Source organism: Acipenser ruthenus, chromosome 36 (assembly GCF_902713425.1).
Source record: "Acipenser ruthenus chromosome 36, fAciRut3.2 maternal haplotype, whole genome shotgun sequence".
Taxonomy (NCBI): domain Eukaryota; kingdom Metazoa; phylum Chordata; class Actinopteri; order Acipenseriformes; family Acipenseridae; genus Acipenser; species Acipenser ruthenus.
This window is the reverse complement of record NC_081224.1, coordinates 3,493,240-3,520,127: the sequence shown is the minus strand read 5'-3', so window position 1 is coordinate 3,520,127 and position 26,888 is coordinate 3,493,240. Positions and strand designations below refer to the sequence as shown.

At 40.0% G+C, this 26,888-nt stretch overlaps 1 protein-coding gene across 1 annotated transcript in view; it reads right to left on the bottom strand.

Moving 5' to 3' along the window:
• Positions 1 to 23,913, bottom strand: part of LOC117962607 (syntaxin-binding protein 2-like) — a 39,403-nt gene extending 15,490 nt beyond the window's left edge. Inside the window, exons 1-11 of the mRNA XM_034913672.2 lie at positions 23,805 to 23,913; positions 13,697 to 13,746; positions 12,794 to 12,875; positions 10,539 to 10,615; positions 9,176 to 9,254; positions 8,220 to 8,323; positions 7,742 to 7,890; positions 5,150 to 5,234; positions 1,148 to 1,278; positions 627 to 734; positions 288 to 345 (exon numbers count right to left, since the gene is read on the bottom strand). Of these exons, the coding sequence (XP_034769563.2) occupies positions 288 to 345; positions 627 to 734; positions 1,148 to 1,278; positions 5,150 to 5,234; positions 7,742 to 7,890; positions 8,220 to 8,323; positions 9,176 to 9,254; positions 10,539 to 10,615; positions 12,794 to 12,875; positions 13,697 to 13,746; positions 23,805 to 23,841 (960 nt within the window). The 5' untranslated portion in view covers positions 23,842 to 23,913. The remainder of the gene's footprint in view (positions 1 to 287; positions 346 to 626; positions 735 to 1,147; positions 1,279 to 5,149; positions 5,235 to 7,741; positions 7,891 to 8,219; positions 8,324 to 9,175; positions 9,255 to 10,538; positions 10,616 to 12,793; positions 12,876 to 13,696; positions 13,747 to 23,804) is intronic.
• Positions 23,914 to 26,888: the final 2,975 nt, after the last annotated feature.

Here is a 26,888-nt window from a genome sequence, read left to right as displayed (position 1 = left end):
TACAGTAGGTAGAAAACAAGTAGCTCTCTGAAACCTCAGATAGTCCTAGTCCGTTTTTTGGGTTGGTTTTAGAACTGTGTCGACCCATTTAAAAAAAAACAAAAACAAATAAAAACACTAGTTCAAAAAAAAATGAATGCATGGTAATGCATCAAATACATGACTTTTACATGGTCGGCACTAATATTTCTAACGTGCCCCGGGGTAAAATGCTACCCCGCTATCCCACGTAATGCATCAAATACATTCCTTTTACAGTTTGAGGGTTATTCTGAATTTTTACGTACCTTATCTGTGCTCATCCGTTTGCTTTCACAGAACGTCTTCAGTAGCTCTGTTACTTTTCTGTAATAGACAGAAGACATCGACATGTTGTGTATTTAAGATTTGCAGCGTGCATTACGCAATTATTACGCTCACAGAATGCAAGGCCTGGAAAAGGCAGAAATTGCAATAAGAGTCTTATTAATCTTACAGTAAAGCCTAAAGTATCTGAAACTGCTTTACCATACCCCTCAGGGCTTTACAATGCTTACCTATGCTCTGCCACGCTTTCACTGTGCTTTATCACACGTTGCTATGCTTGTACTATAGAAAACTTTGTAAAGGGCGGAATGGGGTCTCACTTTGTGACATCTGCGATGTGCATGTGTCTCAGCTGCACCCACAGTTCATCATCCTCGTCCAGCAAAACCTCCTTCTCTCGGGACTCCCCGATTCCTGTTGTCTTGTACCTGAGGGGACACACAGCACACAATTCAGTGTACTCCCAGATTCTCAGATTCTCAGTGTACCCTACTTTTATATATGTCGGAACTAAAGCTGCACAAACTGATTATTCAGATGGAGCTCTCTACAGGTGAGGGTCTTTGGTGTTGATTGGGCTAATTTACCGGTCCAAGTGAAAAGAGTAAAGAAAGAGCTGCTTTGATTTGTGTGGATCATTGCTCTCCACGGAGTCCAAGAAAAGCAGCAATCATCACAAATCCAAGCAGCATTCACTTTGAACGGTATATTAGCCTGATGAACACCAGTGAACCCTCCTCACCTGATTTCTGCGGACAGGCACGCTCAATCCAAATAATCGAATAACTGGTTCAGGCAGCACTGCTAGAAACAACGTCCTGTGCCTGCGATCGTCGCTTACTTGTAAACGTCCTGCTGGATGTCGAGTAGGTCGTACACCATGGCCTGGAAGGTGAGCTCGTGTAGGACGGGGGACACAGGGTCGTACCCTCGGTCAACAATGAGCAGCTGGGAGCGAGCCTTGTCCGGACCCTGCGAGACACAGAATGAGACAGGGACAGGTTAGTGCGAAGTGGGGGCATCCACTAAATTACAGAGTAGCTCCAAGATGTTTCAGCTCCATTCCCATTGCCTCTAAACACTTTAACATCATATACATTATTTTTGTATCTGTGGATACATTAGGACTGATGGGCAGTAAAATACCATTTGCATGTGGTGCTTTATCGGTGTTGAGTGTGTGCTAAAGCAAGACTCGCAACCTGTTTAGTTCACTCTCCACTTTAATGTGTCTATGAGTGCGACTCAATACTGGACTAACTAATCCACCTCCTGGGGTAGATTCGAGTCTGCGTTAATTAATACCGGAGTAACTGTACCCTTCATTATCATGTCTAAATAAACTAAGCCACATTAAAAAAAGAATGCAACTTACTTTTTTGATTGCACGTGTCATGCATGTTAAAATGTGCTTTACACATGCTCAGAGTACAGAGTTGCACTGCAGAGTCAACTCCAGCTTTACTGTGTCTACACTGAAGAAAAACTGCAGCAAATGGGGAATTTGTTTCTAGTGTGAACAGAACAGGGAGCAAAGCTGCATTAATTACTCCCGGATTCAACTCCTGAAATAATTTCACTCACGTGTGAAAACAGTAGCAAAAGAGGATAAAATGTAGTTCTTGTTCCATCCATCTATCTATCTATCTATCTAGTAAAACTATGCTTTCTGTGCACCTCATTGCAAAAACAGGGACGTTAGCATCACTTTATTTGTGGGGCACGTCTGTCCCTTGTACCTTAAAGGGTTGAATGACCTGCTGCATTAACAATGTGAAACGGAGGATGGCGATGAGCTGCTTGTGCATATTTCATGGTGAAATCAGTGTATGAGGGCGGGGGGGGGGGGGGGGGGGGGGGGGGGGATGTATTTATTTATTTCAGATGGGATTTGAAAGGATCTCTAATAATTGATTGTTTCTGATTTATTTATCGTGACTTTATAGTATACAATGTGAAAAAAAGAAAGCATCTCCCTAGATAGATATATGCGCGTGGTGAGCAATGATGTGAACAAATACTGCTGGCTATGTTTAGTTATATTCCGGTGTTTTTGTTTCGTACAGCAATCACGACCTCACTTCAAGTGACAGAACAGAACAAAAAAACAAAGCTTCTGTATGTCAAAGAAATTCATGCTGAATTAGAATTATATCGAAAACAGAAAGCACTTGAAGCTCCTGTAAACAAGTGTTTGATGAAATTGTAATAGCTTTATATGCGCTTCCTAATAAGCACTTTCCAGATTGATAAAGAGAAGGGAGGCATTTTGCTCCACATCTTCATTACCGGTCATCATTAACTGGTAATTTATGAAAGCACTCAGTACAGCTGCAGTCCGGGGGAACAAGCGGTGACATTCATACATAAAAGGATTTCAAAATAAATATGAGGGACTGGAGTAGGCTGCAGTGTCAGCGGGTATTAGTTTCTAATTGTGCAGAGTGGCTCCTTGTAAACGCTCACTCGTAACAGGATCAGCAGGGTGAAAATCTTAGAAAGAGAGTTTTTTTTTATTTATTTTTTTAAATGACAAGGGTTGAGAGATCTACTATCCAGTAACTGTTTCAGGTTCAGTGGTTTCTTTAATTTTTTTTTTTTATCTGATTTTGGAAATCCCACTTTTCCAAATTGAACAGTGTTGCTAAGCAGGTGTGGCGCTTCATCCTTGCTATCCTTGTTATACAGTATAATATAATGCTATAGTATTATATGCATGACAGATTCTGACCTTTCACATGACAAAACAAATACAGACAGAAACGCTTTAGTCTAGCAACGACCAAGGAAAGTGCTGCTAGCTACACGAGGCTCTGAATAGAGCACCAAGGTAATTAATCGATTATTACAATCTATTTATTGCTGCTGTCTCTTAATGTTTTCTTAAGGACAGGGAAATCTACAAGGAGAAACCTGTCACTTGGGTCGATCACATGAACTGATCAAAGAGTCTCACTAAAAGGAGATTATTTAAAAACTCTCAATATCTCCATGAGTTGTTTTCTTTGAGCAATCAATAGGAAATGTTTGCATGTGGAAATGCCACTTTTAGCTTTCAGAGTCAAGACCAGCTTTGAACAGTGAAACAGGGATAAAACATTGCAGGGATGGAAATAAGACTCCCACTGCATAGCAGTTTGATCCTTTGCTGGTTTTACTGTGAGTTTAATAAGGCACCTGAGATTGTTGCCTAATCAAGATCGTAGTAAAACCTGGAATGGGTGAAACTGCTATGCAATAGGAGTCTTATTTCCATCCCTGTATTGTATGTCTGTCAAGACACCTTTGACAAAGACACAACATTACATGTACAACACAGGTAGTCGAGGGAAATAGGTAAGAAAGAGACAATTTGTGTTCCCCCTTTTAAGAAGAATACGATACAATATAAAAGTGCTAGTGCAATGGCATTATGGGGGAAAATGGGAGCTATGACCATACCGCCTTATAACCTGTTCCACTGTATAAAGGGACACCTTATAACGAGAGAGCAATGTAAATAGTGATACAGGTCCTTATACTCTATCAATCGCTAATCATGAAATAAATTAAATGCTATGATAATCTTTCTCTAGTTATTATACAACACATGTTCCTAAATATTAAATGCTTACCAGACAAACAGTAAATGCTTGTTGAAAGAAATCATGCCACTCTATGCAGTGTGTGTTCAATTATGTTGTTGAAGCTGACACCCTGAGATCCTTCAAGAAGCTGCTTGATGAGATTCTGGGATCAATAAGCTACTAACAACCAAACGAGCAAGATGGGCTGAATGGCCTCCTCTCGTTTGTAAACTTTCTTATGTTCTTATGTTCTTATTTACTGGAAGCAAACTAAACTGGCTGCCTGGTTCCTAAATGCAGTGTAACAGGTTGTGTGTCAATGAGGCAAGCGTTTGCAGTATTTATTTGTAAGTGATAAAAAGATGTATATTTACACTATTCTTTCAGAAATGGGAATTTTCATGGGGAATGACATATTACACAGCAATGGGTACATTTCATGGAATTCGTGAAATCCATGATAACTGTGAAAAAAAAAGGCCTTACTAATCTTAATTTTAGCTTTATTGTATATTATTATCCAGTCGCTGGAGGCTCTTTCTTATTAACCAATAAAATTTGCATCAATCGATAATAGCAAAGCAAAAGTAAACACTGGATAAAGACATGTCTTGATCTTCAAAGAGGAACTAAAATAAATATGAACACCTTCAAAAAGCACTGCTTGAAGATCTAAGACTGTGCTTACTGGATGTACAATGAAGAGAGACATGACAGGACCTTGCCTTTCAATCAGCAGCACACGCCTGCAGTCAGCGGATTTCAGGAAAGTGAAATGGAAGCTCAGAGGGAAAGAGAAAGAGAGAGAGAATAAAAATACCACACAAACATGCACAAAGGCCCACTGAAACACAAACAGACACAGACAGAAAGACACACACACACACAATATACAAACACACAAAGGCACACAGGCACAAACACACACACACAAATAAGTAGAAGATTAGCAAGCACAGCAAAAAGTAGCAGACAGAATAAAAGGCTAGAAGTTGTTCCCATGGATAACATTTGAAGATGACAGCCATTTCTTTGCGTCATGATTTAAAACACAAACATCTCTATGGTTAAATGAAATACTGCTTGGTTACAGTCTGGCTGCTGTAAACCTCTCCAGTAAAAATCTGTGGCTTATCAGGGTACAGGCTGACCAAATCAACCCGTTAGTGAAATAAGAAGTTCTCCAGAGCTCTGTTGTTTTCAATGGACTTGCAGTTTTGGTGATGGAGCTTTGTGATCTGACAGTAAGCACAGCCCATCTTGTATGTCCCACCTACCTCGCCCATACTGGGATTGTCAGCCTTGTGAGCGTTCAGACGGTCCAGCACCATTTCAGCCAGTATGGCGTTGTCATCAGGACCCCTGGAGGCAGAGTAAACAAAGCAGAGCTATAGGAAGAGTTTCCCAGCGTGCTGGTTATGCTCCAGTAACAACAATCAGGGTCCATTTCTCAATAGGTTTCTAATAGGGGTAACTACTGCCATGCAGTTACAATACACATTCCAATACACTAACTGGGACAAGATTAACATATTAATTCATTGATCTCAGCCAGGCTCACGCTAAATTTAAAGAGGGAGCTTTGGATTACATATTTCATATAGAATTATCAAATCGGAAAGTCGTAAATGAGCGACGTGACGACACATTGCCTATTTATGACTTTGCCAACTACTTTTAATGGAATCCTCTCTACTTCTTTTAACCTGCTGACTGTTGTTATTATTTAAAAAAATTCCAAGCACTGAAAATTTCCGCTATTGATTCCCTCACTTGAAGCCAGAGATTCATTCATCCGAGACCAAGTAAATAAAAACACAACAAAGAGAACTGCCCTTGTTATAAACCCTCAGTCATGAGATACATGTTTTATATTTAAAAAAATAAAAAATGGAGCTGAAGTGAACTACTTTAGGTTATAACAGCTCTTATGGTTTATGGTGTCACCAAATATATATATATTTAACAGGACAGCAGGGTGCAGCAATTCTTTTTTTGTATTACTTTGTCATGTCTCCGATAAAAAGAGGATGACAGGGAAACTATATTTACACTCAATTCTAAACATTAGGGGTAGCTATGAACCTGCTGAGCTCTACACTGTTGAGTGAACTTGCATCAGCCACCTGCTGCTGTCACCTAGCAACCCTTGAGGACTCCTGGAATCACGCGCAGCTCGGATGAAGCCCTGACGATACATCCTGGATGTCTTGGAGATAGTGACGCAGATGAGTTTGATCACCTTGCACACAACGCTGTAATTTAAATCAGCTTGCTCGCACTAGTGCACAGCAGGGAGAGGTGTGTTCCTTCACTGTGGCAGTTTTATATTGAATCCAGTCTGTCGTAAGCTTCTAAAGTTTTGGAAAGTTTCCGAAAACTGCATTTTTTTTCTTCCAGTCCCTGCACTCCTGATCCCATTTCGGAATGCTGTTATTAAATTCCAGATGCAGCTCTGAGTATTTCAGAGGCTTGCAAGCAACCCTTTCAGCTGCAACACAGTGCAAATCACAATACATTTTAACTGCTTGTTTTCCATATCAAACTACATAGTAACTGCCATTGAACAATAGAAGCCATGCTTAATTTGTGACGGGGCACAGTCCCGGCACCTCTGGGCTTGCCGAGGCGCAGCCCCGCCACCTCTTCAGTTATGACAGTTAAAAATCTCATAAAATGCTTTGCTCTCTGTGACAGGGGAAGACCTGTCGCTGGCTTCTTTGAGCTTACGTGACAGTGCAGGATATGCTAAGCTGCTCCACAGAAGGCGTGTTGCCAGGCAACCGGTTGTTAGGGAGGCGCTGATAGGGCCGGAATGACTGAGCCTCTCTGATTGGCGGGGGGTGGGGGGGGTTGCGTATCCTGAGGAGCGTCGTACCATAAAAGGACGCTACAATTCAAGCATGCTCTCTTCTGCATTTAGCCTATTTCACCCTGATAGTTCGGAGTTTACCAACAGTCGTGTGCTGCAATTGGGGTTGGTTCAACAGTGCAGAGGGTTAGTTTAGGGGATTGCGGAATGATCCCAAACCAGATTACAGAGGAGGTGCTTGTGTAGTGTTCCTGGTGCAGGACCCTCCTATACAGCAGAGGTAGCGCACGACCTTGACACGGTCACCTTTATTTTCTGTGTTTTGTACAGTATTCGGTTTTGCATTTTTTGTTTTGTTTGTCTGTTCCCACACTGTGTGTGTTACCTGCTTGCTCGGCTACCCCTAGTGGCGGCCACAAACCACTGCAATTGCACCTTTGTAAATAATAAAACCTGGACGCCTGTGTGGCGTTTCAGAGTCAAACCCTCTGTGTCTGTGTCTCTCTCATTCTCTCAGCAGATACCCACACAGTAACAGTACACCCCTTACACTCTCAAATGCTTTTTCTAAAAATTTTCAACACAGTTTTATCCATTCTGCAAGTTGGTGTGTGTGCTAAAGAGACTCCCAGGGACGTTCGTACTTTTAATTACTTTACAATTTCAGCTACATGCTTTAAAGAGAAAGTATCGGAGTTCCAAAAAATAGCATTATACGTCGCCACGTGTTGCTACAACTACTTAAATAATGTACCTGTACTTTTTTTATTTCCGTTGTTAACACCCTTACAAGTTTTTACATTTTAAATTTAAACTCTCTCTCAAAGTTCTTTTCAAGATGCCCTAAGAGTTAATTGGGGACCTTTAGCAAGACTGCAGAAGATTGGAGACATGTGGATACACTCAAGCTGTGGATTGAAGCATATCAAAATATCTGCAAAATGGGAGCACAAATCTTGTGATGTTAAACTACAGCCAAAGCAGGGATGGTAATAAGACTCCAACTACCAAACTTGCTTGGGGTCTGTGAAACGGGTAATTTTTTCTCTTAGCTCACTTGCGGTAGCGCACAGCCGGGTATTCCTTTAGCGTGGCGCAGATCGTGGCGATCTGCTCTGCCAGGGTCTCCATCATCTTATTCTTGTCGGCGGCACGGTGAGGGCTGAAGAAGCAGTGGAAAGAATCAGGGTTGTCCAGGGAGTAAACCTGTGAAGACAGGCATATAGGAATGAGGGTTATCGCAAGAGTTTATGAAACTTCATGAACTATTCATACTAAATCTAGGTTTACCCTTATAAAAGTTTATTTTTGCAGTTGTCCCCCATACTTACACTATGCATTTACCTATGCATTTACCAGTTTACCCTGGTTTGCCATGTTTGCCATTAATGTGCTTTACCATACCTCATTATTCTTTACATTGCTCACTTATGCTTTAACATGTTTTCCATCCGTGGAAGTGCCATTTGTTTTATTAGATTCATTGACTGATTTGCACTAGGGAGGGGTGCTGCAAAGTGTCTGGTACTCCTTACCTGAGATTCACAGGGGAGGAAAGCCACGTTGATTTCTTTCAGGGTTTTAATCACTTTGGAGACACGAGACTTCCCCAGTTCACTGAAGAGAGCATCAGGGCAAACTGGAAGACAGCAAGCGTCACGGTATTTGATTACAACTGGTAAAACAGCGCAGGCTAACTGGGGGTGTGCTGATGCTTGTATTCTTAATTGCTTTTAAGAAGTGTTTAAAGTCGGCAGGTATGCAATAAATCCATTCATTACGACAGTACAGAGCCTGGGATGAGAGGATAATTGCCTTCCAAACGGTTTTTAAAACACTCAATGTGGAAGATAATTGCCATTGATTGGCACTCAATTGCAAACGCAAAGGAAGAACAGCTTTTCTTGTTTTGAAATCAATGTGTTAATGAACAGCTTTATTGAGTATCTGCAGATAAATACTTCTTAACGGCAATTACGAGTACGAGCACCAGCACACACCCTAGTGCTAATGTCTTTTTTCTAGCCATCAAAGTATTCGATCAGGGGTGTCAAACTCCAGTCCTCGAGGGCTGCAGGGTCTTCTGGTTTTCATTCCAACTTAAGCTCTCAATTAACATAATTGATCTAATTATTTGTTGAATCTGACATATTTAATATTTTTCAATATTAATGTGTTGCCAGTTAATCAAATAATTAGACCAATTACTATAATAACCTTTGTATAAGTCTATTTTCTATGTATATTAGTGGGTCCTAAAAAGGAGGGAATGACTTATACACCGGTGTGACCTATATGCTGAAATTATTGTCTCAAAAGGGGGGGGGGGGGGGGGCAGGGGAGGGCAACTTATACAGTGATGCGACTTATACATCGTTTTTTATGGTAAGTAATTGAGAGCTTGGGTGGAACAAAAGCCAGAAGACACTGCGGTCCTCCAGGAACTGAGTTTGACACCCCTGTATTAGATGTTTTAAGGAAGGTCACTTACTATCAGTGAAGAACACGTGTGCTGCTTTATAGGTGAAGGAGGGGGTGTCTCTGAAATCATTAATCAGCGCTCGCACAGACTGGAAAACAGAACAAGAGCAGGTTAGCAACTACAAAGCATTGCAGTTGTTTTGATGAGGCAATCATCTGTGGCAAGATGGCTGAGTGAGGATAGCCCCAGACCAGGAAGTTGACACAGAGGCACACAGGTACTTGCGGGGTTGAAAGCGCTGGTGCGCGTTTTTAGTAAAAAAAAATAAATAATAAAATGAAAACAATGTCACAGAGCAAAATAAAAGAGTAAACATAAACAACTCTCGAACACAATACTGACACCCAAACAAATACCGTGCTGCTCTGCCCAGCACGACTAGCAATTGCTTTCTTTCTGTTCTCGTCTTACTTTTACTTTCGTTTTTCTGTTTGCTTTTTACTCGCTCACGTTCCTCCTCCTTGAACACCCACCCTGCTCAGCAAAAGCGCAGCAGGTTTTTATACATGGGACCATCTCCGAATTAACAATAAATGAATCAATTCAGAGATGGTAACATTGTTTCGTGGGATGGTGCTTTAACCCCATCCACGCTGCCAAACAATAACAAACAAAAACACTAGTTTTTAAATAAACACAAAATACATTCAAATCATACCAAAAAAACAACATCAGTTCCCAAACAATACATTTCCTTTTTTAAAATCATAATACACTATTTACAATATCACAACAATACATTTAGCACAAGCACGGCTTTGCCCTGCCCCACTAACAAGCCTATGTGCAGGGCTCTCTTCTGCCCTGCTACATCATCATATAGTAATGTAAACCATTTTTGTTTCTAAACTACTAATAAAAGATTCAGTATTTGTGATTCATGACGTAAGCAATTGGGGTGTAACGATACACTAATGCCACGATACCAAGGTCTTCATGCGCTATGCATCATGATACAGTCCTGATGGGAAACTTGCACGATGCATAATAAGATCAAATGGTCATTTCATGTATTTTTGTTGAAAGACAAATTAAATGAGCTAGGGAGAGTATGTATTCACATCAACTATAAAACACACTTACTCTTCGTCCAAGAACCGTTCGGTGAACTACAGTGAGCTCTGCTGTGCTTTTGGTCTTGTATCACAATACAAAAACCTCCATTACAATACCTCACAATACAACAGGCATAACTACCTGTCTAAACTGTAGTGTTCTTTTTATGTTTTACATAAGTACGTTTGAATCCAGAAACGCTACGCACAATGCTAAAAATTAAAAACTCAGGACAGACATAGGTTGATCACATAAACCCATGAGTTGTAGTGGGAGAGGATCCACACATTAATGTGTAAAGTAAGTGTAGCATCACCTTTTCTGTCGGCGATATCAGATAAATGGCTTCAAGGCTGGGGATGGGCTCTCGTCTTTTCATGATGTCTTCTACAACTGGCAGAGGGAAAAAAAAAACAAGTTTTAATTTTTTTGAAACTGAAGCTTCAACAGCACCCTGTGCTAATTTATTACAGGCAGGTGTCAATATTAGGGGTGTGCCGAGATTCGGATTTTACCACATTTAGAAGTACAGTACTGTGCAAAAGTTTTAGGCAGGTGTGAAAAAATGCTGTAAAGTAAGAATGCTTTCAAAAATAGACATGTTAATAGATTATATTTATCAATTAATTAAATGCAAAGTTAGTGAACAGAAGAAAAATCTAAATCAAATCCATATTTGGTGTGACCACCCTTTGCCTTCAAAGCAGCATCAATTCTTCTAGGTACACTTGCACAAAGTCAGGGATTTTGTAGGCATATAGTCAGGTGTATGATTAAACAATTATACCAAACAGGTGCTAATGATCATCAATTCAATATGTAGGTTGAAACACAATCATTAACTGAAACAGAAACAGCTGTGTAGGAGGAATAAAACTGGGTGAGGAACAGCCAAACTCAGCTAACAAGGTGAGGTTGCTGAAGACAGTTTACTGTCAAAAGTCATACACCATGGCAAGACACAGCAACAAGACACAAGGTAGTTATACTGCATCAGCAAGGTCTCTCCCAGTCAGAAATTTCAAGGCAGACAGGGGTTTCCAGATGTGCTGTCCAAGCTCTTTTGAAGAAGCACAAAGAAACGGGCAACGTTGAGGACCGTAGACGCAGTGGTCGGCCAAGGAAACTTACTGCAGCAGATGAAAGACACATCATGCTTAGTTCCCTTCGCAATCAGAAGATGTCCAGCAGTGCCATCAGCTCAGAATTGGCAGAAAACAGTGGGACCCTGGTAAACCCATCTACTGTCCGGAGAAGTCTGGTCAGAAGTGGCCTTCATGGAAGACTTGCGGCCAAAAAGCCATACCTCTGACATAGAAACAAGGCCAAGCGACTCAACTATGCCTGAAAACACAGGAACTGGGGTGCAGAAAAATGGTGCTCTGGACTGATGAGTCAAAATTTGAAATATTTGGCTGTAGCAGAAGGCAGTTTGTTCGCCGAAGGGCTGGAGAGCGGTACACGAATGAGTGTCTGCAGGCAACAGTGAAGCATGGTGGAGGTTCCTTGCAAGTTTGGGGCTGCATTTCTGCAAATGGAGTTGGGGATTTGGTCAGAATTAATGGTCTCCTCAATGCTGAGAAGTACAGGCAGATACTTATCCATCATGCAATACCATCAGGGAGGCATCTGATTGGCCCCAAATTTATTCTGCAGCATGACAACGACCCCAAACATACAGCGAAAGTCATTAAGAACTATCTTCAGCGTAAAGAAGAACAAGGAGTCCTGGAAGTGATGGTATGGCCCCCACAGAGCCCTGATCTCAACATCATCGAGTCTGTCTGGGATTACATGAAGAGAGAGAAGCAACTGAGGCTGCCTAAATCCACAGAAGAACTGTGGTTAGTTCTCCAAGATGTTTGGACCAACCTACCTGCCGAGTTCCTTCAAAAACTGTGTGCAAATGTACCTAGAAGAATTGATGCTGTTTTGAAAGCAAAGGGTGGTCACATCAAATATTGATTTGATGTAGATTTTTCTTCTGTTCACTCACTTTGCATTTTGTTAACTGAAAAATATAAACTATTAACATGTCTATTTTTGAAAGCATTCTTACTTTACAGCATTTTTTCACACCTGCCTAAAACTTTTGCACAGTACTGTATTTGTCACAGTTATTAAATAAATCAAAACACACCTATTTATTAATGTTTCATTTCAAAACAAGAAAAGCTGTCCTTCCCTCACCTTTACCACGGAGTACCAATCACTAACAACTAACTTCCGCATTGAGTGTTTAAAAGGCGATTGGAAGCACATTTTCCTCTTATCCAGGGAGCTCACATTTTTACTGCCGTCTCAAAAGGATAAGAGAAAGTAAGACAAACAATCGCTTAAAAATATACATGAGTTTGTTAGTTTGATCACAACAGGGTCTGTGTTAAATAACACTGTCTGATTGAAACAAGACAAACTGAGGGACCGCACTGTTTTGTGTTGAGTAATTGAAACGTTTTATTCCATCTAATTAATACCTGACAACTTCAAAGTTCTTAAAGGTAATTACTCAGAAGCTATGAGTTTGGCACACCCCTAGTCAATACGAAAAGGAATTAAAATCGCTCTTACTTGTTATGCCCTCTGCCATGATATCTGACATCTTGCAGCAGGCAGACAGCATCCTCATGCTGGAATGGTCCACGATCAACACCTGAAAACAAATCCCATTTTAAAACAAGCCCTTCAGTTTATTTATCATGTTGTATCGCTGGGCCAGTCTTTAAAACGAAAGTGCTTAAAATAACATTTATAATTATAATTGAATTATAAGAGTGGTTCAGTCAATAGAAGGCTCTGTCATTTTTTGTGATTAATTTATAAGGTGCACACTGGAAATGCTCCAAGTTACCTTACCTTACATGTTAGAGGCTACCTATGCAAAAAAATCAAATCATGTGCCTACTTTTAAAAGGCATCTCATCTTTGGAATTCATTGCCTTCAAACAGAAAAATAGCCTCTTCATAATAGCTTTAAAATCACTCATCAATATCTATTTCAAATCTGACCAGGGCTGCGAATCCTGTAAATCCTGACTATGACCAGGAGCATGTGAATTAGAATGGTTTTCTTTTCTGTGCTTTTATTTTGTATTACAGTTTGTATGATTGTTTTAGGTGTTTTTGTCCTGTCTGAATGATTTGTCTCTTTTTGCCATTGATTTTATAATGGTATTTCTTGATGCCTTCTCTTGCCAGGACCCCTTGGTAAAATAAACGCATTTGAAATTTGAAATATGAAACTAATTATAACATTTTTGTAAATGTAACATATACCTGTACCCCATTTGGATTTATAAGGATTTATTTTCAATTTCTATAACATACAGGTAAAGCCACATGCATGACCGCTGCTGGTTCTGGGTGGAAGATGTCTTATACAACAGGTCCAAATGTACGCAACTGACTGAACAGAAGTCAGGTTTACAGCCTTAAATAAAACAATGAAAACCCTGTTTGTGGTGTTTCACTAACCTTCCATTCTCCGTCCTTTCTCACACTCTTCACTGCGCCACTCAGGATTTCTACAGACCAAAAAAAACACATTATTGCGACATTGTGCTTTGGTATTGCACTGTGGAACACCGCAGTATCACAGATGTCAAATAGGACCAGGCATAGAGGTTTGTTTGAGCTACTTAAGCAGAGGGAACACTACAGCCTCTTTCAGTGGCTTGAAACCTGGTTCCAGGAGACCGGAAGACCTCATTTGAGGCCACTTTGCTGTATCAAACCCCAGCTCTCCCCTGGTATGCCATGCAGTGCCTGAAACCTTTGTGTTGCCTCAGCTTAAGAACAACTTTAGATTTGCAGTGATTAGGATGAGCAACAATATATTTTGCCCCACTGACCCAAAAAAATAAACTGATCAATAATGTTGTCTGACCACAGGAGAAACCCCCACCTTAGCCACTGCTGTGTTGCTGTAGTGTCAACTAGGTTCATGCATCGTCAAGTCAGTGTCAGGTTCAGCTTTTCTGTAAAATGTTCTAAAAAAAACAAATCCAGCTTATCTTAAACCAAGATGATCTAAGCAGGCTTCTCTGCACTGAAATGAAGTGATTCATATAACTTTTTTTCTTCTTGAAAGCATACTTTCAAATGAAAATAATATGTTGCTTGTGTTTTTTTGCTATTGACTCTCCTTTACTTTCAATCCGCTATGTTAGCTTAAGTGCAAATACAACACTGCTACAATACATGGGGGAAACAACAACCTTACAAGCAGATAAAACTAGGAGCTGTCCGGAGACAGATCTGAGGTGTGACAGTGATATAGTATACTGTATTACACGCGACTCTCACAGCTTTAAGAAGTGTTGCTGCATTAACATGTGACCGGACACAGCAGCTGACACCCTTATAAAGGTTTCCCACAATGAAAGCATGGTAAAGCATAGGCAAGTGTTGTAAAGCACAGAATGGTATAATAAAGCATATTAATAAACATGGCAAACCAGGGGAAACTACAATACATGCATTGTATAGCCATGGGAAGAGCTTAGGGGAAAGCATTGACTGTAAAATTACTGTGGTGAACTATTATAAGTGTATTTTCAACCCTTTGTGATCCTTCTTAAAAAATTAACTTTATAAAACTATACAGCATGATTCGTCAAAGGCACGTGTGTATTCTTCATTACGTCAAGAGCAGAATAATATTTCTCTTATACCAAAATACTACATTGAATAAAAATACATTAAAGTACAGATTTATCAAGTGGAACAAAAACGGCTTGACAGCACATTCCTCTGGCTTTAGTTTCCCTCAGCAAGCTCTGCTCTGCTGCGTTGTGTAACCAAACTGTGACAGTCAGGGGGTGGATTGTGTCACTTGAGGAAAAGCTGTAATCTGAAGCATCATCCTCTCCTTCCACATTACAGACAAAAAATGCACAGCCGTAAAACCAGAGCAATTTTCTAATGTGTGTTAATCAAAAAAACAGTACACAGAAAGAAAGTTCCATGGCAGGAGCCCCAAAGGAAGCAGGAGCAAGTGCTAGAGCATCCCAGCCAGACAATGCTATTTTTCATTTTAAGTGAAAACGTTAAAAGAATTCTCAGGGTGAGCTAGTCCAGGGATGGAAATAAGACTCCTATTGCATAGCAGTTTCACCCATTCCAGGTTGTACTACGAACATGATTTGTCCCAGTGTGTAGTAACAAGATCAGGGGAGGTCCAGAAGCATTTAAAGTAGAAAGGAAGGGGGGAGAAAACAAAAAAACAGAAGGGAGACCACATCAAGACAAGGGCAACAACTCAGGTAAGACAACTATTAAATGTATTTATTTTAATGCTAGAAGTCTCAGAAACAAAATGTTAGAACTTGAAGCTACTGCACTAACAAGTAACTACAATGTGATAGGTGTTACAGAAACTTGGTTGTCTGAGATTGATGGAGACGAATATAATATTAGTAGGTACACACTGTATAGGAAAGACAGGCAGGACAGAAGAGGCAGAGGGGTAGCACTATACATAAGAAATAGTCTTGAAGCCCAGGTGTTAAATCTGGACAAAGAAAACAACGCAGAATCAATATGGGTCAGAATACTGGACAAAAATTCAAAGGGCATAATAATAGGAGCATGCCATAGACCGCCAAATTTAGACGCTGAGCAAAATAATCTGTTATACAATGACATTAGAAATGCGTGTAGAAAAGGAGAAGCCATACTAATGGGGGATTTCAACTTCCCCCGTATAAAATGGGAGAACCCGGTGGGGAGCACGACGGACGAATTTGAAATGGTGGAAATGACAAATGACTGCTTCCTAATCTTCGCAATTTGTCAAGGCACCGACTAGAGGGGAGGCATGCCTTGATTTAGTCTTTTCAAATAACAAAGACAGAATAACTATAACAGAGGTCAGAGAGCCATTGGCAAACTCAGACCACAACATGTTCTCATTTGAAGTATTTTTTAAAACCCCAAAAGGAATGACTAAAGCTAAGGTTTACAATTTTAGAAAAGCAAACTATGAAGGTATGAAACAGAGACTAACAGAAGTAGATTGGAGTAAAATAGAGAAAACATCCACAGAAAAAGGATGGCTGTTTTTTAAAAATGTAGTACTAGAGGCACAAAACAATTACATCCCAAAAGCAGACAAATCTAAATCTAAAACAAAATGGCCAAAATGGTTTAATAGATCAATCAACAAAAATTTTCAGTGAAAAAAGGCACTTTTCAGAGCGTTTAAAAGGGACCAAAAACAAAGGACTTGGAACTGCAAACACAAGTCAAAAAGGAAGTTAGAAAGGCCAAGAAGAGATAGAAATCAATATTGCTAAGGGGGCTAAAACCAATTCCAAAATGTTTTTCCAATATTATTAACATTAACATTCAAAGAGGAGGTTAAATGTCTTAGAGACACAATTGGCAAAATCATAGATGAAGAAAAAAAATAGCAAATATATTAAATGATTACTTTTCACAGGTTTTTACAAAGGAGGACACGAACAACATGCCTCACATGTTGACCTGTTCCTATCCAATTTTAATTAACTTTAGCATAACAGAGGCAGAAGTGTTAAAGGGACTAGGAACTCTTAAAATAAACAAATCCCCTGGGCCGGATGGGATCATCCCAATAGTACTCAAAGAAATTAAAGAAGTTATTTACAAACCGCTAACCAAGATCAGGCAACAGTCTCTTGACACAGGGGTTGTACCGATAGACTGGAAAATTGCAAACGTAATACCGATCCACAAAAAGGGAGACAAAACTGAACCAATAAGCCTGACTTCTATTATATGTAAACTTATGGAAACTATAGTAAGATCCAAAATAGAAAATTACCTATATGGGAACAATATCCTGGGAGACAGTCAGCATGGTTTTAGGAAAGGGAGATCATGTCTAACTAACCTGCTTGATTTGTTAGAGGATGCAACATCGACAATGGATAATTGCAAAGCATACGACATGGTTTATTTAGATTTCCAGAAAGCTTTTGACAAAATCCTGCATAAAAGATTAATTCTCAAACTGAACGTAGTAGGGATTCAAGGAAATGCATGCACATGGATTAGGGAGTGGTTAACATGTAGAAAACAGAAAGTACTGATTAGAGGAGAAACCTCAAAATGGAACGAGGTAACCAGTGGTGGACCACAAGGATCAGTATTAGGTCCTCTGCTATTCCTAATCTACATTAATGATTTAGATTCTGGTACAGTAAGCAAACTTGTTAAATTTGCAGATGACACAAAAATAGGAGGAGTGGCAAACACTGTTGCAGTAGCAAGGTCATTCAAAATGATTTAGACAGCATTCAGAACTGGGCAGACACATGGCAAATGACATTTAATAGAGAAAAGTGTAAAGTATTGCATGCAGGCAAAAGTAATGTGCATTATAAATATTGTATGGGAGATAATTGAAGAAGGGAACTATGAAAAAGACCTAGGAGTTTATGTTGACTCAGAAATGTCTTCGTCTAGACAATGCTATAAAAAAGGCCAGCAAGATGCTCGGATATATTGTGAGAAGTGTTGAATTTAAATCAAGGGAAGATTCTGCTCTAGAAAGAGTGCAAAGAAGAGCAACCAGAATTATCCCGGGTTTAAAAGGCATGTCGTATGCAGACAGGCTAAAAGAATTGAATCTATTCAGTCTTGAACAAAGAAGACTACGTGGCAATCTGATTCAAACATTCAAAATCCTAAAAGGTATAGACAATGTCGAACCAGGGGACTTTTTTGACCTGAAAAAAGAAACAAGGACCAGGGGTCACAAATGGAGATTAGATAAAGGGGCATTCAGAACAGAAAATTGGAGGCACTTTTTTACACAGAGAATTGTGAGGGTCTGGAACCAACTCCCCAGTAATGTTGTTGAAGCTGACACCCTGGGATCCTTCAAGAAGCTGCTTGATGAGATTCTGGGATCAATAAGCTACTAACAACCAAACGAGCAAGATGGGCTGAATGGCCTCCTCTCGTTTGTAAACTTTCTTATGTTCTTATGTCTTATTAGCCTCATATTAAAACCAAGAATGGATAATAAAAAAAAAAAAGCTATGCAATGGGAGTTAGTTTTATTTCCATCCCTGTACAGTATTTATTTAGGACATTTTGGACATAACATTTGTGTGTCCAATATCTGTTTTTGGCATGCAAAGTTTAAAGCCTTAACCCATCAACACCCCTTCCATGGAAACATGCAAATCGGAGTTCAACAAAGAAATACTTCCTCAAACCACTCACTGCCACCAGTGTCCCTGATACAGTAAGCAGCTACCACAACTTCCTCAATTGCTGTATAGTTTCCAGAATGTCACTGGGGAGACTCTCCTAAAGGGCTGCAATTGCACACTAAATCTGGTTTAAGGGCTATCTTCGCAGCAGAAAGCAGCATTATACATGAAACAGGGGTTTTGCTGTTGCTCGTCACTCTCGTAATTTGCGAATGTTTTTTGAAAGTGCCGACAAAAAAAAAAAAGTGAAATTGTCACTAGTGACGATCGTTTCTGTTTGTACTATAAAAAAAATCCCTTCCGTTAAAGTCACACACAACAACGTCTCTTTCTTCAAAAGAAGGGATCACTAAACCATAGAGTCACTGCTGCTGATCAGATCAGAGCCTCAGCCTCTCGATTCATTGACTCTGCAACGTCCTCATCCCGTGGTAGGCGACGTAAATGCAGTCAGCCATTCAGCGCCTCAGTTTCATGTTGCGTGTCAGTTACCATGGTAATTGAAAAAATAAGAGCACGCTAAAAGAGCAATGTTCTTGTATTGACGGTGTGCTATAGACTCAAGTAAATATACAGAATGTCGTAAACAGTCAAGCACTCACCAAGCATCTGCTGTTAAGCTTATATATTTATTACTGAACATCATAATCATAAAAAACAATGAAGCGAATTCATGCAGATGCGTTGCGGCCACTGGCCTTCACAGTGCAGTAACAATTTAAATCAAACACATACAGGTGAGACATGTAATAATTAATTATTCAATTATCTTTCAATAAAGCAATAACACTCAATACTTTTAGTGCCCAACTCAAACGATGTAAATACAAAACAAAAATATTTTATTATTAAAACATATAGACCAACACCAAAATATGTATATCCAAGTATAGTATATTGTAAAATTACAAACTAGAACACAAAATCATAATGGACCACTAGATGCAACAACAATAGATATGATTATAAAAAAGGTGTAAACAACAGCTTCTCGTTCATGCCACCAGGAGATGCAGTTTGCAAAGTGTGTATCCAAGAGGCTTCCCTTTGTAGTAACAGTTTATTACAATCTCCACCGACGTGGGGTATTAACCTCTTCCATCTCTATAATCTGAGAGTACGCTATGTTGTTGCTCATTAAAATGTCTCGCTACACGTGATCGTATATAATCATTATTCCTAATAGCGCTTTTATGTTCACTTATACGCGTTTTTAATTCCCTAATGGTCTTACTCACGTAGCACAGATCACAAGGGCATTTCAACAAATAGACTACAAACTTGGTAACACAAGTAATCCTACCTCTTACTTTAAACTGCTTATTAGTTTTAGGATGGGCAATTGGATCGCTTTTTATCATTGCATTGCAACAAGCGCAATTGTGACAATTAAAGTTACCTTGTGGTGTCTGTGTTAAAAAGTGAGATGATGGAATAAAAGTGTCTGCTTTAACAAATACATTTCTTTGTCTTTTAAATGTAAAGCGTGGAGGATACTGATCTTAATTTGGCTGACAATATATGCCAATGAGTCTGTATTATGTTTTTCATTGTATTTGAAATAGGTGAGTAGGTAGAAACAAAAGTGTTTAGTTTTAGCTGTCTTAAATTGATGTGTAAGTAAATGCATTTAGATAAAGCTTTGTCGACCAAGTATGTTTATATCCTTTCGTCAAAAATCTGTTTTTCATTTCATTAGCTTGTAATACAAAATCATCCTCAGACCTCACAGATATGTCTTAATCTAAGGAATTGACTATAAGGCAAATTGTGTTTCAAAGAAGGAGGATGATAACCAGAAGCATTTAAAAAACTGTTATGATCCGTGGGTTTCCTATATAAAGTGGTTACCAGGCGATGCCCCACCTTCACAACTTGGACATCTAGAAAAGTAACCATACTCGAGCTAATCTCTGAAGTAAACTTGTGTGTAGGTTTAATGTTATTGACATATTCTTCAAACTTACTCAACATATCTTTAGGTCCAGTCCATATAAAAAATATATCATCAATGTAACGTAACCACAACTTTAGACAAGATTTAAAAGGATTATTGTTGTAAATGTAATCGTGTTCAAATTTACCCATATATAGATTGGCACCATTACTGAACCCATTGCTACACCCTGAATTAGGAGATCATAAATATTCTCAAATCTGAAATAATTTTTATTTAAAATCAAAGAAAACAATTCTATCAAATATGAACTAGGGGGCATCACCTGAGAACCACAGTTACCATGGTAACCCAGACCGCTTTATGAGGCTGCACGAGGTGCTGCTGACAGCTTCTGCTGCTGCGCTTTCACGACTACAGAGAGTTCTGCTCAAACCTTTGCATCCGCAGTGAAAGCGGTAAGCTTGTGTGCACGAATTAAAAAACAAAACTGTTAACCAATACTGGAAAATGCCACAGAAGAAAAACCACTCGTTTTTTCAGCGCGGCCACAGCAGAGTGAAACAGAACAAACAGAACAACACGTTGTAGAAGATGAAGACTTGGATTCGGAACACCAGAAAAAAAGAACAAACAAAGCTCACAAGTGTCAGATAACAGAAAAAGAAAACAAGCAGCAAAGTTTCAGCCTTATTGCAAAACTCTGTTTCCATGGGTTGTATATAATATTCTAACACTGTTTTTTATTTTTGTTTTATTGTAAAAGACATACAAGTAGACGAAAACACTCAGTAAACAATTACATTTTTAATGTTATTGTATACCATAGACTGGTAGATTTTAGCTGAAGCGTTAAAATTCTGAAATATTGTACTTTCATTTAGGAAACCTGAAATCAATATAGAAATAAGTTTGTTGGTTATGAAATATTGACTTATTTGTGTACCATTGCCATATGAAATGTTGCAAAATAATTGCAATAAATAAATAAATAAATCCTGGTATAAGTACTTCATAATGCATTCTGTGTCTATATGTAGCTTTTCAGGGCAAATAAGTCTGGTTCTTGAGTTTTAAAGTTCTAAAAGTTTACAACTGTAAATTTATTTAAACTGTAGAGCATTATTAAAATGGTTTAATTAAATAATTGTTTTGGTCAATACAGTGATTTAAGGTATAAAATAAAAACAGGATTCATAACACCCTTGAAGACTTGAGCTGTGCGCCAGTAGTGACTACTGAATATCTGGAGTGACTAATGTTTTTAGAAAGGATTAGTCACTAGTGACTACAAAAATCTAGAACCCAGGGGAAACCCTGACATGAAATAAGCATGTACATGGTTGGGAGTTTATCTTCATTAGAACAGTACACACATCTAAACATGTGCCCATTGATTAAAACACTAATTCAAAGTTAAGGTCGTGAGGTGAATACAAACGGACCACCAATAATGTCATTATGTACTGAGTTTTAGGAACGCTAAACTGGACTGGTCAAGCTGCTGTTTTCTGACAGACTCATCTGAATGAACACACCTTCCATTTGGGCTTGAAACTTGCACAGCCCTGCTGCACCCAGTTCTGGGTTTCAAAACTTTTCTAAATGAAGTATGATATTGAAATGATCTGGAGCCAATTTGGGCAGGGTTCGAAAATCACAGTAGTCTGCTGCACACAGTCTATTATTAAAATGATCCAAACAGCCAGGAGTTTGAGCAGGGCTAGAAACTGACACTAGTCCTGCTGCTGCCAGTCCTGGGTTTCAGAGCTCCTCAGCTCAGGTATATTATTTAAAATGAGCAGGTGCTAAGAGTCTGAACAATCAGTAAATCTCCTCTGGACTGATCACATTTCTCATCACAACACACACTTAAGTCTATAGGTTTGAGTTGTTCATGCAGCTATAAGGGAGGAACAATTTATTTATCATTAAACTCCTGATCATTTTATTACTATGCCTATTATTTGAAGGTGGCTTTGAAACCAGGACTGGGTGCAGGGCTAGTGCAAGTTTCAGCCATTAGGAGTCAAACTTGCTTCTGTGACATGGACTCTAGGGAGAATGCTGTTGTGTGTATTGCAGTGGACTTTCTGCTTTCCAGCCTGCCTGTCTTTACTGCCCAATTCTGGGCATTAAACAAATCCACTACAGGTGTGGTTCAGCTTTGCCAACAGGGCTCTGACAGTTTGCCCATGAAGAATGCATATCTGTAGATTTTAATTTCAGTGCTGAGAAGCCCACTTAGATCATCTCAGTTTAAGACAAAATTCTAGTCAGGGTGTCACATTATAACCGGTTTTGTTTACCACCAAGTAACGTTTTAATTGACCTCTTATACAGTATATAGTACCAGTCACTATATTATTAATTTGCTTTGTTGTTGTTGCCTGATCAGTTTATTGATCGGAACATTCTCTATTGCTTAATTAACAGGAAGCATTTAGCAATCTAGAGTTTAATAATTGCACAATTCTTGCGTTGAGGGTTTCCCCTTGACTGCAAAATTAAATCTGCGGATTCAAAGAACTAAAGTTCAACCGAACTGCTCATGTACTTTTCTAATTTAGCAAAAATGTACTGGAGTCATACAGTCTTTCTTGTGCTTAAGGTTTAAAATGCAATTTCTCACAATGGCTAAACTAGTTATATTACATCTGTCTCATGACAGGCACTAAAGACAGTCGTAAAGAAGGCATAACAAAAAGCGTTCTAAATGCATCCTCTTGTAACTGTAACCTTGATGCAGATTGCGTTTTGCGAGCACATGTTTTCATCTTGATTTTCCCAGTTATGTCATTTTTAATTTCCATGTCATCAATTCAAACTCGCAGTTATTTTTATTTTAAAAACACCACATCCAATGCACAAAGACAGAGAAACACTGAATTGTGCTTAAAACACTGGATTGTGCTACCTAGAAGTTTCAGCGTTCAAACCACAGCCATTCCGTAGAAAGCCCTGTGTTTCTGAATACAACCCTAAACACTATACACCACCCGTACTTCTCTTCCATTAGTGTGAAATGTTTTTTTGTTTGGTTGAAACTGTATTTGGTTAAACCGCTTCTAGTTGTCGCACACAGAAACATTTTGCGTACACTTTATATTACAACTTAACAGGACTTACACTCAGTACAATGCGGTAAGACGCTAGAATAATAACTTTGAAAAGATGTCCCGGAAATGACAACATGACAGTCTTCTTGTTTAATGAATTTAATTGCGCATTAAACTAAACAAATAACAACGCATCCTGTTTTTGTTTTGTTTAAAACAAAATAGGTTTATTTGATAAGAACTAGCTTCCTACTGGATTTATTGAGTCATCTGTGTTTACATTTTACGCTGTCAGTCACTCTATTACCATTCCATAACATTGGCGGTCAGTTGCGTATTTGCGTCAGCATATGATTTAATGTTTTTTAAGAAAAAAAACGACAACTCCGATAACCGTAAACCAAGATTAATGTTCCACTCACTTTCTCCGACAACAGCCTTCAGGCCGCTGGGTGCCATCTTGTTGCTTCCGGCTTTGAGAACAACACCGCCCAGCTGACAAACACAAAAACTAAAAACCAGTACGTCACATCTGGCTAGCTGCTTAATACAAACACATTATTAGAAGAGTTTCATTTGACCAAAAAAGTATTACTAATGTGTAAACGTTACTGTCAGTGTTACGTGTTGTTGTTGTGTAATAATAATAATAATAATAATAATAATAATAATAATAATAATAATAATAATGTTTTACAGGAGGCTTGGTGTTCCAGTGGTTAAAGGGGCTTGCTACCAGGAGGTTCCTGTAAAGTCAGAAAGTGGTTGACAGACTTTAACTGCTACATCATTATAAGGTCACTTCATGTGCAGCTGGTATTACCCTTGGCCCACAGAGTCTGTCCTTCATATAATTTGAGTGGGGGCACAGATGGGGGCCTTTGCTTGTTGCAGAGGATGTTAATTCAGTTGCAAGAGCCGTGTATAAGTGTTTTGCTAGAGTGAATATATATTATGGAGAATTATGAAAATATTACTGTAGGTTAATTTTAGAGGTTTAAGAATTACACAAGTACAGTGTATTCCAATTAATTGCGTACATGATAATTGCATATTCCTGTTAAATTAAAAACATTTCTTATGTTAATTGCATGTCCCGTGTGCCTCACACTTGTATGCATTTAACCAGAATAGGGAACATACATTTTCAAAAGAAACATACTTCACAATTGTATGCAATTATCAGGTATACTATTACACAGTATATGTTACTGATAATTGCATAAAACTTTACAGTAGGCACCTGGGCTATGCAGTTGACAAGAATCTGCTGCAATAGGACTTAATATGATGTGCTTCTGGTGTTATTGAAAGTTGGATTTCAGTGCTATTTGCTTTAATGGTCTCTTAATAAATTCAGTATATATTGAACATTTCACCTGCCTATTGTTTGTGTTTACAATTGGAAAAAGAGAAACTTGAGCCCTCGTACTAAAACAAAAAACAAAAAAAGAAAAAGGTTTCCTTGAGGTATTAGGGGCAATTCACGGTTTTCTTGCATTCATCTATTTTGTTTGTTTGTTTGTTTTTTTAGGGGGGGAATCTGGCAACACTGAACGAGACGCTGTCAAGCAAAGAGAGTGTTCGAGGTCGCAATCGTACCTTTCATTCTCAAAGCGATGCACAAAATAAACACCCAAGCATGAACACAAAGCATCATAAAGAATTTGTTTTCTTCATTTTATTTAATTTCAGATGACAACCTTTTCAAACCTGGCAGCAGAGACAACCCTGGAACAAAAGAAACAAGTAAAGAAATGAAAAACAAGAGATGAGAAGCAGTGAGTCATGCGTGAGTCTTAATCTTAAATGTTAATACGTGGAGTTTAATTCAAACCATCTATACACCCAGGCAATCACTGTTAAAATAGGGGTTATTCTGCAGGTCGATACAGTTAAAGTACCCTGGGCTTTACAGTGCTGTTGTGTGACTGGGCTGATCTCGTGGATTTGAACGCTGCACTTGGAATAATAAACCAGCGCATTTTAAAAATGACATCTCTTATAGAGAGTTCACTGTGGTTAGCCATGGTAAAGACATAGCAACGAGCATTTGTAAGCTTTTAAATAGTACTGTTGCATGAAACAAACTCATTATTGGAAGGGATCGGAGGAAGAGACCATGTTCTCTGCCAGCGCAGCCCTGGTACTGTGTGGATGCAGCAGTGCAGGATGGAGGGCACCGTCCTCATTAACACCGTGTTCTCTGCCAGCGCAGCCCTGGGACTGTGTGGATGCAGCAGTGCAGGATGGAGGGCACCATCCTCATTAACACTGTGTTCTCTGCCAGCGCAGCCCTGGTACTGTGTGGATGCAGCAGTGCAGGATGGAGGGCACCATCCTCATTAACACCGTGTTCTCTGCCAGCGCAGCCCTGGTACTGTGTGGATGCAGCAGTGCAGGATGGAGGGCACCGTCCTCATTAACACCGTGTTCTCTGCCAGCGCAGCCCTGGTACTGTGTGGATGCAGCAGTGCAGGATGGAGGGCACCATCCTCATTAACACTGTGTTCTCTGCCAGCGCAGCCCTGGTACTGTGTGGATGCAGCAGTGCAGGATGGAGGGCACCATCCTCATTAACACCGTGTTCTCTGCCAGCGCAGCCCTGGTACTGTGTGGATGCAGCAGTGCAGGATGGAGGGCACCGTCCTCATTAACACCGTGTTCTCTGCCAGCGCAGCCCTGGTACTGTGTGGATGCAGCAGTGCAGGATGGAGGGCACCGTCCTCATTAACACCGTGTTCTCTGCCAGCGCAGCCCTGGTACTGTGTGGATGCAGCAGTGCAGGATGGAGGGCACCGTCCTCATTAACACCGTGTTCTCTGCCAGCGCAGCCCTGGTACTGTGTGGATGCAGCAGTGCAGGATGGAGGGCACCATCCTCATTAACACCGTGTTCTCTGCCAGCGCAGCCCTGGTACTGTGTGGATGCAGCAGTGCAGGATGGAGGGCACCGTCCTCATTAACACCGTGTTCTCTGCCAGCGCAGCCCTGGTACTGTGTGGATGCAGCAGTGCAGGATGGAGGGCACCGTCCTCATTAACACCGTGTTCTCTGCCAGCGCAGCCCTGGGACTGTGTGGATGCAGCAGTGCAGGATGGAGGGCACCGTCCTCATTAACACCGTGTTCTCTGCCAGCGCAGCCCTGGTACTGTGTGGATGCAGCAGTGCAGGCTGGAGGGCACCGTCCTCATTAACACCGTGTTCTCTGCCAGCGCAGCCCTGGAACTGTGGATGCAGCAGTGCAGGCTGGAGGGCACCGTCCTCATTAACACCGTGTTCTCTGCCAGCGCAGCCCTGGGACTGTGTGGCTGCAGCAGTGCAAGCTGGAGGGCACCGTCCTCATTAACACCGTGTTCTCTGCCAGCGCAGCCCTGGAACTGTGGATGCAGTAGTGCAGGATGGAGGGCACCGTCCTCATGAACACCGTGTTCTCTGCCAGCGCAGCCCTGGTACTGTGTGGATGCAGCAGTGCAGGCTGGAGGGCACCGTCCTCATGAACACCGT